The sequence below is a fragment of the Fistularia commersonii genome, chromosome 16, assembly GCF_037954325.1.
Source record: "Fistularia commersonii isolate RoL2024-O1a breed Wild chromosome 16, RoL_Fcom_v1.0, whole genome shotgun sequence".
NCBI lineage: Eukaryota > Metazoa > Chordata > Actinopteri > Syngnathiformes > Fistulariidae > Fistularia > Fistularia commersonii.
In genome coordinates this window covers 7,021,155-7,037,018 of record NC_141299.1, presented here as the reverse complement: position 1 = coordinate 7,037,018, position 15,864 = coordinate 7,021,155, and the positions used below count along the sequence as shown (strand labels likewise).

General features: G+C 39.3%; 1 protein-coding gene across 1 annotated transcript in view; it reads left to right on the top strand.

Annotated features, from left to right (window-relative positions):
* The window catches only part of ncanb (neurocan b), a 146,500-nt gene that overhangs the window by 123,096 nt on the left and 7,540 nt on the right, over nt 1-15,864 (top strand). The window contains exons 12-14 of the mRNA XM_086161441.1: nt 4,948-5,106; nt 7,825-7,907; nt 8,956-9,100. Coding sequence (XP_086017567.1) covers nt 4,948-5,106; nt 7,825-7,907; nt 8,956-9,100 — 387 coding nt within the window. The remainder of the gene's footprint in view (nt 1-4,947; nt 5,107-7,824; nt 7,908-8,955; nt 9,101-15,864) is intronic.

Here is a 15,864-nt window from a genome sequence, read left to right as displayed (position 1 = left end):
TTGTTGTCATCACAGATTCATGTTGGCAGTCTATATCATTTTATATCAAATGCCTTCTATGAATGTAATATTGACAACTAATGTTTGGATAAGTCATGCACTTTGCGCATTATTGGGATATGGACAACTAATTGAGAGACCAAATTTTTTCAAAGCAGGAAAGTGTTTTTTTGGCAGTGAAGGCCTTTGGAGCCCTCACTTTCACCTTCATCAGTATCAATGGAGAAAATATAGCAAGGGGCTAATTAGGCCAATTCAGGCTGGCATCAGATATTCATGAATCTCCCTGAAGCTGTTTTACTTTGACATTCGCTGCTTCTAATTGTCAGAATCACAGTATTATGATGTTCCATTAATCAACACTGCACTCATAATAACCATTAATAATTAAACAGCTATTCGCATATTCTGACCTTTTGTCTCGGGCCATTGGTGGATTCACCCTTATTTCGGCTTTTCTTTTTATCACCAACCAAGTTTCTTCCTGCCTCTATCCTGCCGGACGGCTGTCATCTACCCTCTTGTAAGAGGCAAGTTGAGATGTCTTCCCACAAAAAGAGACACCATGAAGAATCCCAACGGCACGTACACGCACGCACACTGTTTTATTATTAAGGAGCTAAAAGGAGCAAGGCAGTAAAAATATAGCTGAGTGATGCGTATAAACAAGTCGATTATTCAGCGGCAAGTGAAAGGCATTTTCTTTCCTAACTGCCATTGACTAAATTCTTGGGGAATATTAACCGTTGAAGTGCACCCTACCTCTCCCTGCCTGACAAAGCTAAAAGGACGAAAAAGAAGACAACTTTAATAATGTCTAAATTTTTGAAGAGGTTGATGTGAAGTTGAGCTTTGAGCCTCACTGTCAGAGAGTGGGAGAAGAAATCAGCTGAGACTCAGCTGAAGATCTGAAGGGCAGAAAACATCCCTGTTTATTTTTGATCTTTCATTTTTTTTTTTTTCCATTTCTCCATCTCCCTCACTCCTCTTTACCCCATTCTAGCTGTTCTGTCCTCTGACTCAAACTCAATGTTCTTTTCTGTCAAAGCTTCGGGTAAATCTCAGGTGGAGATTTACATAAATCTGCACCTGCACCACATCTGCATCATGTGTTATTCGCCGCTTTAGGGACCCTGGTCGAGGCTTTTATGGGACTCAGATTAGCTTTATCCACGCAGGCTGGGCTGTCTGCCACCTTTGCAGCAGAGTGTGTATCATTCACTGAAGGTGTGTATGTTTAATTTATCCCATTCCGACTCTCCTGTTCCTGTAGATAACAACCCATTTCCAGCCTTCATGAGCCAATCTGGGCCGTGTCCTAACGCTCATACAGTGTTGCAGCCTCCATGCGGGTAAACACTAAGCAGAGAGATTTCAAATTTAAGTGAAAGGCCATGTCACAGTCGACAGAGTAAAGGATAGCAGCAGGTACTGACTTTGGCCTCTAATGATCAGGAATAACAGCAGTTGTTTCTTCTGTTGAGAGTTAAAAAAATAGTGCTCCTTCAAACATAGCAGCCTTCTGTTAGGCCGCTTTATGTTTCAGGATATTTCCATGTCTTTTTTACCCGCCGTGCGATACTTCATCTGTTTATACAAAGTATTCAAAAACTGGACTCACATTGGATTTGGGCTGCATTGGTTCTTGTCAAAATATACAAATACAAAGTTGGATCTCACAAATTATTCTTGAACGATGATGTATGTAAACATCTATCAACACCCATATAAGTACAGTAATAAATCATCATACAGTGGATTAAAGAATGCCCAGGGAGCAACTCTGAAATGGAGAGAACAGGCTCACTCAAGTCCTGCCGGGAAGTTAAACTCTGGCTCATCTTACTGTCATTTAAGAAATCGAGTATTAAGCCACTCAGTTATCCAGAAGAGGCTGGAAATGTTAAAATGGCCAATTGGGTTTTATGTCGTTATACAAATTTTGAAGTCATTATAATTGATCTCCAGTTAGCCTTAGATTAATTTTAGCTGCCCAAGTACTGAGATAATTCTGCACATTTGCATTTACTGTGTGAAAGGACCGGACTCGGCGAACACGCTGGTTTGGAGAATTTGACGACTTGGAGTGAGGAAAGTCATATATCTATATCTCTTGCCTACAATTTAAAGTGATAGTAAAATCTCTGCAGGATCTCCTTTTCACATCACAGTTTTTATTCTTAATTCATTCATTTAGTCATATGCCTTTTTTTGTTTTTTTTTTATGTCTTTTTGAATAAAGAATGATCTGCTTAAGTGAATCAAATGCAGAGCCATTGGGTGATTTGTGTCATGTGCATGGGCGCTTTAAGAGACCTCTGACCATGTGTTGTAACTGTCACGTTTTGATGTAAGTTATATATCATCTCAATATTTTCACAGCGAGATTAATTAATAGAGCATGTTTTCAGTGTACACCAACCACCTATATTCTGGAATCATAATGTCAATAAGCCAAAGGTGTGTCTTTCACCGAAGCAGATTAACTTGACTGCATCCATCAGAAATTCTTTACACAACCAAGTCTTACAGATGTTTTAAAAAAAATCAAATATCTGGGCAGGCTGTAGTCAAAGAGACGAAACCCTTTACATCAGGTTTGATTCTGGGCTGCAACTGTGACACTGGAATTAGCGTCTCCTTCATGTAAGACAAACCAGACAGAGTGACTACATGTCAAACAGGCTGGTGGGTGGATGATGAATTTCAAGCAGTGTCACATATTGCTGGAGCATGAAAGAATGATAAAACTGAACAAGCATTTGACTCCATAAATTTCCCTGATTGATTCAAATATTTCTCTATTCAACCTCTCATGCCAGTCCCTTGCCATCTGAAATGTGTGTGATTTCATGAAAGGATGTGTGTTTGCCTGACATGATATAGCTTTATATTTACTGAAACATGCATGTCAAAGAAATTACATTCTAAGTACATATCTGTATTTTCAAATACACCATTGTATGCTGGACACTGTCAGGCTTAGCATCATTACTCAGTGTCACTGTGTCTGACAGTTTCACACTAAAAGGGGGCGTCATGTTGTCAGCTGACTCTGAGGAAGCCAATAGATCACAGCATGATACTGAAAATATAGCTATCATTATAAACCGTCTACCTTTTTTACAGCAAAATCCCCCTGAAATAAATTATCTCTTGCAAAGTTGTACAAAGTCCTGTTTTACTGTAGGTACGTTTAACTTCGGTTAATGTTCAGTTAACAGATTAATGTAGGTGCTGCTTGCATGTGCTGGTTTCGACCAAGCGGACGTCGACTGGGATTTTCCAAAGCATTCTGTTGAGATGATATTTTCCTTCACCTGAGTAGAAAATCTCATTCTGACCCACTGACTTGGATTTTTATTAAAGCGATGACCACACTTCGCAGCACCAGCACCCTGGCCCATGAAACACCGTGAATGAATTAGTTGAGAGCTTAAAAGAATGGAAAGCATTTATTCTCCTTATTCAGTATGGAAGTTCATACACACTTGCTTTATATTACAGCAAAAAGAGGATTTCATAACACACTCCCTCTTCTCTACTATTCTCTCTTTTTCCACCCAAAACTGCAACTCTCTGCATACTAAACAGGGCCCCATACGACCCAATTTGCACTGGCCAATTTACTGGTGTCGCTTCAGATTTGTTGAAGAAAAAGCTGAGGCCTTTTCCTTGATCCCGTCACTACAGGGGGGAGGGGATACAGGGCTGGGCCAAGTATGACAGGAAACTGGAGGTTGCTCGGCTGGCAGATTCAGTCCAAACTGTGTATAACTACGCGTGCATTCACACACACGAGGAAATGCACACATTTGCACGCCTACATCTAGCGCAAGTAGGCAATCTTGTGCAGAACTGAGAGACATCTAGAGACGCATGAGCATTCATAACACTTGAAATGTGGAGCTCACAGTCACATGGCTAACCCCCAGAGAGATGAGGGGGGCAGATGAGAAAAATGAAGGCAGAGAGGGGGAGTCATTGCGCTGACAGCACTGTGACAGGGCTTAATTACCAGGCGAGCACTGCACACTGGAAGCAATTTCTGAGGATTGTTGTCATTTGAATAGATTAAAACGCCCTTTCACTGGACTAAGCTGTCTTACTGCTGGCTTGCGTCTGCTGTGGATAAAAGCCCCGAGCCAAACGACAGAAGACAGGGAGAGCGATGGAGGGATGGTCACAGAGGAGTGTCCTAGAGAGCTCTTGAAGCAACTGTAATCATTTTTTTTTTTTCCGATGACAGCGTATCAAATAGCAATGTGTATGCTCAGCTCCCCGGCTTTCCTCGTCTTTACAGAATCAGCGTTAGTGGTAAGGAAAAAAAAAAAAACAGCATCATCCTCATGACCTGCTCAGCAACAAAATACAAGCAGTTAATGATGAGCAGGGGATTACAGTGAGGCATTCAGCTGCCGAAATGTCACATTGTTGCTACAGTTAAGATCAAGAGCTGGGGGAGAAAGAATATCGGAGAGAGATTCACCAGGTGTAAAAACAGAACACTAGATGAATAAATAATGCTCCTTTGTAACTGCTGGGGGTGTAAACACTTGGCTATCAAGTTCAACACATCAAGTTTAAAAGCTAATAAAATGTCAGCATTGTGTTCACACCTTGTTTCTGCTGAGAAGCCAGAAGGTCAGCAAACACAGATTTAAGGCAAGATGGTAGTGAATAAAGAATGAGAGGGAAACAGGATTTTTACAGATCTTCTGGACTGTGCGCAGTTGTTTAGCATTAGTACAGAAAATGGAATGCACACATCTGTGTTCTTAATCCTCCCACTCTTTTTCCAGGTACTTCTATTATTCCATCAGATTTTTTTTTTTTTTTTTTTTTGCTGTGGGTCCTGCCGTACCCTCTTCTACTGATTTATCACTGTTCCCTTCAATTTTTTCCTTCTTTTCCTTTCCCTTTTCTATACCCCTTGTACACCTGCAGACACTGAAGGCTGTGAGCACACGTGGAGGAAGTTCCATGGCCACTGTTACAGGTATTTCAGTCGCAGACACACCTGGGAGGATGCTGAGAAAGACTGCAGGGAACACAGTGGTCACCTGGCAAGTATTCACAGCCTGGTTGAGCAGAACTTCATCAGAGGTGAGTGGAGATGGAGCCCATGGAGGTGAAGAGACTCAGCAGTCTCAGCAAATATATGTTTAGACAAGTGAAATGTCTTTCTGGTAGTTGGAGCTCTTCCAAGTACAATGGTCTTTTAAACATCATGATGCCAATTCTCTTGGATTTACTTAATCCTCCTCTTTAACAGTCATTTAGGTGTGACTTATTGTCTTAAATCTTTATTTCAACAAAGAGCAACATGAAAATGCATGAATTTAGCATGCGTCAATTTTTTTTTTTTAATTAGAGAGCTTGAAAAATGAGCTATCATGTAATTGCAATTTTTTTGCAAATAAACAACCAACTAGCTGAGATAATAAAGACAGCTAAGAGAGACAATACTACCATCCATCCATCTTCTCCGCCTAACCGGAGTCGGGTCGCGAGGGGCAGCAGCCGGAGCAGCGAGGCCCAGACCTCCCTCTCCCCCGCTACATGGTCCAGCTCCTTGAGGGAGACCCCGAGGCGTTCCCAGCCCAGCCAGGAGACATAGTCTCTCCAGCGTGTCCTGGGTCTTCCCCATGGTCTCCTCCCAGATGGACATGCCCGGAATATCTCCCCTGGGAGGCGTCCAGGAGGCATCCTGACCGGATGGCCGAGCCACCTCATCTTGCTCCTCTCTATGAGGACGAGCAGCGGCTCTACTCCGAGCACTGACCAAACTTCTCACCCAATCTCCAAGGGCGGGCCCAGCCACCTTGCGGAGGAAACGCATTTCTTTCGGCCGCTTGTATCCGCGATCTAGTTCTTTAGGTCACTACCCACAGTTCGTGACCATAGGTGAGGGTTGGAACGTAGATCGACCGATAAATTGAGAGCTTTGCCTTTTGGCTCAGCTCCTTCTTCACCACGACAGACCGGCACAGAGTCCACATCACTGCAGATGCCGCACCAATCCGCCTGTTGATCTCTGGCTCCATCCTCCCCTCCCTCAATATTACCATGGCAATGAAATTCCAGCAACAGTTTTGTCATTATTAAAAATTTAATTCACAGTACATGCTTAAATTTTGCATTGATGAAGAACCCCACAAAAAAATATACTATAAAATCAAACAGCTACTTTGATGATCCTAGATGCATTAGTTCAAAGAGTTCTACAAAAGCCATAACTAGCATATTGAATAATCCCCCATCAACACTATAAAATAATTACAAAACATTCTTGGAGGTACAATAAAAAACATTTTTTTGAAACAACGACAACAAAATCTGCCTGATTGCACTGCCTTTAACTTGTACATGCTGTTTTTACCAGATGTTGGTAAATAACCAGTTTTCTGTCCCATGACTATCATATTTGGCTGCGGCACTTCTTCTTGCCTTTCTGTGTATTCCATAACTCAGAAACAACTTTCGCCTACTTCTGCCGTGGGCTGCCCTTGAGGGTTTATTGTGTTCCCTGTTGGAAAAATACACATCAGCCAAATGAATTTCTATCAATATTCACAGCTTTAAATGGTGCTTGATGTAAGTGTCAGCGAAAGAGCATTTCCATATAGTTTCTTGGAGAGTGTCTCGGAAAGAGGTGCAATAAGTGAGGTAATTTAATTCATGAAGTAAGAGTGTCAGTAGGGTGAATGAAATGACAAAAAAAGAAACCAGTGAGATAAAAAACTTTGTCCTTGTCGAATTATTTGACTTGAGCATGTAAAACCATCTTGTTTATTGAGCATTATTCACCAGTTTGCGAATGCAAATTCAACTTTAAGTCTGAAAGAGCTGGTGCTGTTGAAAGCTCTTGCAGGCTTTTTAGCTCTTTGGCATTTGAAAACAGTTGATTCATATTATCATACAAATAGTCTTTCTTTGATGAACATTCAACAACTTGCTGTCTCTACGGCTTCATGTGTGAAAGTCTCATTAACACTTATGTCGCAAAAAGAGGCTGCAAGGAATGCCACCCATCTCCTACCCATTTTTGTTCAACATGCAAGTAAATACAAAAACTGTATAATTGCCTCAAAAATATACATCTCCACCTCTGCAATAAAGGGGATCAGGGTCGTTAGGATGATTTATTTGCCTGGTAATGGTGTTAATAAGATACACAATGATTGAAATTCCATTACATAAGTACACGGGCACTCACACGTGATTTGTGACCACATACAAATGAGATTATCAAACAGCAACATTAGTGATTTTTTTTTTCCAGAGGCACAGAATTCCCAATACCCGGCTGTGTCTCTATTATTGCTCATCTCTCGACCGCGGTGGGAAGACGGCGGAGCTCAGAGTCGTGTGTGGAGCCTGTTGAACAAATTGCAGCGTGCAATATAATATTAAAAAGGTTTATCACATAAAGGTCAGCCTACCAGCTGTGCAGTGAGCCATCCAGCCAGTGGAAACAGTTTTATAAATAATGGTCTCTGTGTTGCTGTCAAACATACTTTGCATGACATCACCAGGCTGCCTCTGCCTGTCCCTTTGTATGTTAGGAGATTAAAATTAAAACCTGAGAATCAGTCTCCCGGACTGTCTCTGAAGGTTTGAAGTTCAATGTGTCTTTTTTTAATCTGACCCACACTTGATAGAAATGGGACGGTGATTTAAAGGAATATCTCTTTGACATAGATTTTGTGAATTTTATCTTATGAGACTGTATCACACAACATGTTTTTACAGGACTAACTGATGGATTTGGATCAGCTGCCGAATGTATCTGTGTTTCTCTTTGCTTTATATCCCACAAAGGCTTAAGTCATGACAACACCTGGATTGGGTTAAATGATCGCACAGTGGAGGACGACTTTCAGTGGACTGACAAGATGGACCTGGTGAGGAAACACTTTGTTTGAGTCATTTTTATTGGGTATGACAAACTTATGACTAAGTGACCTAACCAGATACATTAGATGTTTCTATGTCAAACATAAAGCATTCAATATGACAATATGCAAAATATTCAAATGCTGGAACAAGAAAATAAAATATATGTCATTCTGACACAAGAAAGGACTTCATGGAACAGAAATAGCTCTTGCTGAGATGAATGTAATGATGGAAATTAGCATTTACATAATAATTTTGTCCAAAAATATTATCACAAATATGTCCGTCAGTATGTATGTTTAAAGTACAATGTTTCCGCTATCCTGTTATTGTAATACAATAAAATCCATGATTTAGTCTCTTAATTCCATGTGCAATGAGAAAATAAACAATAGATCAAACAGAATTGTGAATCTAACTCTGTTCTGAAGACTGAAATGTCAAAACTACAGTTTTGACATTTTAGGCTGACAAAGTCAACATAAACAGCTAAATGACAAGAGCTGTGATTTGTAATGAGCTATTATGCCATTTAAAAATGGCAGGTGACATCAGTTTTCATTTTCTACCATGGTTACTGACATTGACTGTGCTGTTCTAAATATGGCTCAATATCAGGAGATAATCTACTCTTGTTCTCAGGAAATATATGCATTTGCAGTCAAAATAGTACTTTTCAGCTCATTTCTGCAGATTTTTAAGGAGACACATATATTTTTCAAAGCAAAATGTCTTTATGGGGGAGACAGTATTGTATTGTATTTTGTATTTTGACTTACATTACTTAGATTTGCAGAGTATTCCCCTAAAATTCTGCACAGACCATTTAACGATTTCAAGCGTTCTATCTTTTATCCCAACCTCTTACACAACAGATAACATTTGAAACCGGAAACAAAAACAAAACTCTGGGAAGAAAGTTTAATAATCTTTCTGTCCTGAAGTGAACTAGTCACAAGGATTCATCAAAATATTGTGTGAAAATATGTATTGTGTAATTGTAAATTGTGTGTGTGTGTGTGTGTGTGTGTGTGTGTGTGTGTGTGTGTAAAGCAATATGAAAACTGGCGTGAAAACCAGCCAGACAACTTCTTCGCCGGGGGAGAGGACTGTGTGGTCATGATTGCTCACGAAAATGGCAAATGGAATGACGTGCCATGCAACTACAACCTGCCCTACGTCTGCAAGAAGGGAACAGGTGAGAACAACAATGTGGATGAGAGGAGGGAAGGCTGTGACTTTTGAGCTGCTGCGAGTATTATGTAACATCAACTCGTAATTAAGATGACTGACAAGGGGGAAAGAAGGCAGATATAAAAGACCACTGTGAAAGAAAAACACGGGCTCAGAGACAAGACAGTACATTTAAAGTGAGACAGTGAGGAATTGGGCAGAAGGAGGCACTGTGAGATGTACAAAAAAGGGAAAGAAAAAAATAACTTGCTGTCAGTATTTTGGACTGAACTCCTATCTTTAGGTCTTTATGGTAAGAGAAAGGGATGGGACACACTCAACACAGTGTTTTTATGCAAAGGAGCTCACAGGAGTTTTTGCTGAAGAGCAGGAGCTGACAGTACATGTACCTTTGGATGTGTCTGAATGTTCTGGCTGTGTCATACTTTACATAAAACACGTGTCTCTGCAGTAGAGAGGATTAACTCAGCACCTTCAATTACTTTATCTACTTCTTTGGCATAAGCTTGGTTTGAAAAGTTCCACACCCACAAACACCTAACGTGGCATTTTTATTTCGTTTATTTTCTTTTCCTTGAGAAGATGCTCTGTTTTCGGAATTTTTTGGAATAGTAATAATGAAAGGAAAGGTGTACAAGACAGTGGTGAGACCAGCGATGCTGTGTGGCCCAGAAACAGTTAGAATGACGAAAAGACAGGAAGCAGAGCTGGAGGTCGCAGAGATGAAGATGCTAAGGTTCTCTTTGGGAGTGGCCGAGATGGATAGGATCAGGAATGAGTCTATCAGAGGAACAGCACATGTTAGATGTTTTGGAGAAAAGGTCAGAGAAGTCAGACTGAGATGGTTCGGTCATGTACAGAAGAGGGATAGTGAATTTATTGGTAGATGGATGCTGGAATTTGGAGCTGCCAGGCAGGAGGTCTAGAGAAAGACCAAAGAGAAGATTTCTGGACATAGTGAGAGAGGAAATGAAGTTAGTCGGTGTGAGAGAGGAGGATACAGAGAATAAGGTGGATGGAGAGGGTTGATTCCCTGTGGCGACCCCAGAGGGAAAAGCCGAAAGGAGAAGAGGAAGCACAAAGTGCTAAGCGCTTGAGTGGTTGGAATTGTTCCTTGAGCATTTTATTATGACACATTAATGGGTGAGTGCCAAATAACCTCCAAGGCCTGTTTAGCTACGCCTATACTCGTTCAATTTGGTTCATAGTCACTTTTGTATATAGTATAAAAAATGAGCGTTACATATCATTGTGGTATAAATTATCCCATAAACATGACCCAGATATATAACTTAGTTTTGCATACTTAATGTTCTGTGTGATATGAAAAAAAGCAGGGAAGTTTAGATTCTTATCCCCTTGTTTTAACAATAAACGATGGCAGAGTTGACGACGCTTTTAATGGATGGCCGCTCAAAGAGATTTACATTCAAGAATAAAATGAGATCAAACAAAGCCGGATAAAGTTAAATAAAGGAAAAGTTAACAAAAAGAAGATTCTTGGTTTGTGGGGTGTTTGAGCATAATTAAATTTTCAGAGCTGGGAAGCCTTTCAACAGAGGATATGATATTAGAGGAGAAAATATATAACTGCTCTGCCATTAAAAGCTTTGCATGTTTTGGAGTTATTAAGATAAAGTATATAAGGAAGAGATTTCTGTACGGGCTTGAGGTCCCACTTGCACAAGCTTTTACTCAATGTTTGAGTTACATGTTTTTAAGATACTGCTTAAATCTTATTTTAACTATTAATTTGCATACAGGTCAGGCTGATTGGCAGTTAAATACGGCTCAGAGAAATTCTTGGATGAGGAATTATAGCAGTGCTCTTTATATGCACGATTAGGAAGGAAACTAACCTTGATCCAAAATGAGATTTATTTTGATGCAGGTCTGGCTTTACATATTTTTTTAAATTGTGTGAAGCGTCTATAATTTTGATAATTCTAATGTAATTTCTTGCTGATTTTCAGTTGATTTGTCACATGATTTTTGTGCATGATGTGTTTAAATAACTTGATGCATAGTAAATTAAAAAAATGTTAAAAAAAATTAAAAATTACAAAAAAGCTCAAAAGTATGTACTTAAATCACTGCTATCAGAAGAAATTGTCTAAAACAGAAACAATAATAATGCATTCATCAAAAAAAAAGTTTTCACCAGAATAATGACTGGAATAAGCCATTTATCATCACTTTAACCCTTATTTTTAAAGTTGCAAGCCACTATATGATTCCTCATGGCCGTCTTCCTCCACATTGGGATTCCGTTATCCAGCGACCCTAGCTTGTTCAGCGCTTAATACAATTTAGAGAGATATAGAGCTGTTTGTTTTGATGCAGGGTTAAAGCAAGCATAGAAGAATAATAGCGAAATCACATGAACGCTTTAATGAATATTGGTAATCCGTTTCATTCAAATTTGACTCCAAATCAATGTTATCCAAACAATGCCATGTTGACCCAGACATGGATATCTGCATTGCAGAATAGGGAAATGAGTCAGCTCTCTGAGTGTGTACTTGAAGCTTTTATTAGATAGGGTTAAGCTTACTTGCACAAAAAATATGAATTGTATGCCAATATGCATTAGTATGCAGTGAGGCCGGAATGGTCTTACTCTTGGTAATGATGCCCCTTTCAGGAAATTGTTTTACTTCTACATATGGTTTGTCATCAGAGGCCTGGAGAGCACACTTCTAAAACAAGTGTGTCTACTCATATCCCTGAGCATATTTCTATGCAAGGAAAGCTATTTCCCCTTCAGGCACAGTGTTGCACCACCTCTGATATGTACTGTCACAAGTCCCCCGTGTCCAGCCCACCTCTGACCTTAATCAGTCAGTTTCAATCACCAGAAGGTTTTCATCTTCATACACATTCCTGGGAGCTTTTTCTCCCTCTACGTGATCCCAAGTAGTGTCTTGTCTTATCAGGGGAGTTTGTCAGCTCCATGCTAAGTATCATCTGTGTGATGTTTGAGGCTCCAGGCCCATGTTCACTGCTTGTCAGCTCATCAGCAGCCTTCTAGGCAGTAACAGCAGCATGAGGGCCCAAGTTACCCCTTAATCAGTGACCAGGGGGTGACTGATTAAGGGCAACTTGGGCCCTTGACAGTGGGGATTTATTTTTCATATGTCTGAAAAGAGGCAAGCCTATCATCTAATGAGAAAATGGAAAAAAGGTGGGAAACTGTTCTTTCAGACAGCTTAAAACAAAAGGTATAAAATATAGTGTCTGATTCAGATGCATCAGGCTTTCTAAATCCAATCACAGGAAAAGTTTTACAATTACCAAAACTAGTCATACAGCTAATGAAAAATGTACAAAGTTTCCAAAGTGTAATATTTAAAGTTAGATTATGATTATAATCTATCAGCACACCCTGCCTATCTGGTACAATGTATTTGAGCTTAAAAATGTTAGATTTCATCAAAAACCTAACCGTGATCAAGTCTCGGTAAATTGCTTTCTTTAAGTATGTGATAATTGTAGTACTGTATTATTCAACTATTTCAATGGGGAAAATATTTTTTACATTAATATTTGAAGTAAAATAATCACATTAAATGTTAATCCACAAGATGGGACTTGAGATATCAAAAGCTACTTTGGGCAGCAAACATTTAAAGGTGCATGTTTTGCATTCCTCATTAACATTTTTCAATGTTAAATCCCTTTCAGGTGTGCACTTTAACAACAAAATGAGCAGAAGCTCTGTGTGTTTGAATGAAATTTCTGAGTTAGTCAGCCAGGAAATTAAATGGCCATTAACCCACCACTAGCACAGCCCAGAGTCAGTGTAAACTCCATTTAACCAGGGGAGTAACAAAGGATCACTGTCTCTAATTGGTTCATGGCAAAGTGAACATGAGTGTGGAGAGGAGCAAAATACAAACATCCCATCTTGAAAAAGGACAATATCCCAAGAGATGGTAACAATCACAGTAGAGCCTGTAAAACAGACCTGGGCATATTATGGCCCGCGGCCCATTTCTCTTGTTTATACGGCCCGCCAAACTATTTTCTTTAGATATCTTAAGAAGTATTTTCAATCAATATTGAATTTAGAAACTCCTTATTTTTCCGTTTTTTTATGATTTTAAAGTTGAAATATAATGCCAAAATATTTAAATATTGAAATGGCAATTTTCATTTTGTTTAATTTACTTGAAACCTAGTTGGCCTGCGCATAAAAATTAAAAAAGAAATGTGGCCTGCCAGCCAAAATAATTGCCCATCCCTGCTTTAAAACCCAACTGGTGGAACGGCAAGAATTGGAAACTTCTTTTCATGATGGCCAGCAACAACTAAATACTCACCCACGCTCACCAGTAACTCAAATGGGGTGGTGTGGTGCAGGGGGTTGTGCAAGAAGGGATTAATAAAGTACATGTAATTATAATTCATTTTAAAGTGATCATTATCATTATCATAAATCAATGTAACGGTAAATTCTCTATCTATTCCTACGTAATATATATGTTGTATAAGATTGTGTTTTTTGTTAAAATGGGCCTTGTGCCATGTATAAAACATAACCTTATTATACATTCAATACTAAACTATTCAAATAATACACAAGTGCATTTATAATAATGTTCTCAGTTTAATGGGTGTGGTGAGTGCGGTGGCAGAGACACTGCCAACATGTTAATATCAATGAAGAAAAAAAGAGGCGACGACCTTTTGGTGCCACTGCCCTGAAGAAACCTACCTGTTACTGGCATAAACTACTGAGTTATTTGAAAATAATGGACAGATTCATTCATTGATTGATTGGCTGATTAATCTTTAGGCTTGGCCGACATCATGAGTGAACCAATGCTTGGGTTGAGAGAGCTTCCGTGTGTAGCTGAATGTTTGCATTTCTGTCTGAAATATACGGTTTGACATCTTCTGTCTCAATTCATCCATTCACTGTAATATGTTGGATTCATGTTATGTATATGTCTAAAGATGTTTCAATATGTGGAAAGAAAAATGTCAGTAAAAAAAGTGAAACATTGACTAATCAACCAAATCCTTCATGATCCCCGTTGAAGACCTCCGCTTCATGTTGGTTGGTTGATCCCAGGATGATTTCCGCAACTGTTGCTGCACAGGTGTGTTGCACACAAGCTTGTGCCACTTTGATACTCATAGCTGATGAGGAACTAGAGCCCATAAAGACCCACTTGCTTCGATGATGTGTTTATAGACAAGTTCCTGGAGATTCATATTTGATTATCTATGCTTTTTGATCGATGAGCAAGATAGCTTAAATGAAATATTGTGTACTGTACTAAATACATAGAAATGGTGGGTTTGAAGGCAACTACTGGTCTCTAACTTGTGGAAAATGAGAAGAACAACATTTGCACAATCTGCTGAATCCCACAGTTCCATCAGATGTCCTTTTAATGTTGTGTTGTCATTCACTGACCTTCTGAGGATCCCCAAATCCCACCCAGAAACAGCTGTCCAATAGGAGTTATTGATGACTTTGCATCAAGTAAGTGCTGGAAGATTGTGGTACAAGGAAGAGCCATGTGTAAACAACATATCCTTTAAGAATTTCCACCCTGAATTTAATAAGAGTGCGGAGTGTTTAATATTCTAATCGTGTTTTTTTCTTTAATATGAGCAGTTAACGGACAAGAATGAAATGTGATTCAGACTTCATGAATTAATCAAATTGGTTTTGGATTGATTTATTTTTTTCATGCTTTTACATGTCAAAATGTTACTGACTCACTTAATTGAAGAGAAGTACTGTTACTGTTATTAGTAACAAATACACGTTTCTGCCGTGACAAATCAAGATGTCTGCTTTGAAAAGGCTGTTCCTGATCTCTCATTTGTTTTTCTCTTTATCTGTTGCCAGATGCCTACATGTCTGGGATGCCAAGTATTTGACATTACTGTAGACTTGCAGGCATAGACACAAGTATTCTCTTTCACTTATTAAAAGCGGGCCACTGTCAGGCGGTCCGAGGAGCAGTCCCCTCAGCAAACAAACCCATAAACAACTGCTGCTGTTTGCAGTTCCATCAATAACGCCACATTTGTCCACAGTGACAGGCTCAATCCCAGTTGTGTTTAAATAAGAATACACACATTTCACTCTGCCTCACCTTCTGACATGATGCCAAAAGGGTATCTGACGCATTGAGGCCTTGACAGTTGCTTGCCTACAACCTTTTCTCAGACACTGGCTCAGAACGCTTGACTCCTATCAAACAAGAACAAATGCACTGATACTCCAAAATGACTTACCGATACTGTTCTCAAACCCCTCATACTTCCACATGCTATTCTTATCCCTGTTCCTATGACATAATCCACAAATCCACAAATACATACATGCAATCACTAAAATCATGATGATATTATAATGACAATATCAGCGAGCTTTGTGTATCCTATGTGTGTAAATATCTATATATTACACATAAGTGTGATTTTCTGGATTTTCTGGATGTTGACAGTTGAAGAGTACCTATGATAAAAAAATTATAGAACTCTACGTTCTTTGTAAGTGGACAAAGCAGTGTATCAAATGCATTGCAATGCATTGGTTGGTTATGTGCTTACCAGGTTTCAGCAAAAACATTGATGTTTCCAAATAGCACAGTATGTTGTTGGTAATGCAGTATATATAAAAACAAAGTACTTAATCTTACAACCTTTAAGCATGTTCTGTTGAACTCATATTAATGTTATTGTGTATCAATTAACTCAACTTCAGTAGTAAATAGCATCTTGAGAGAGACTCGACCTGGTTCC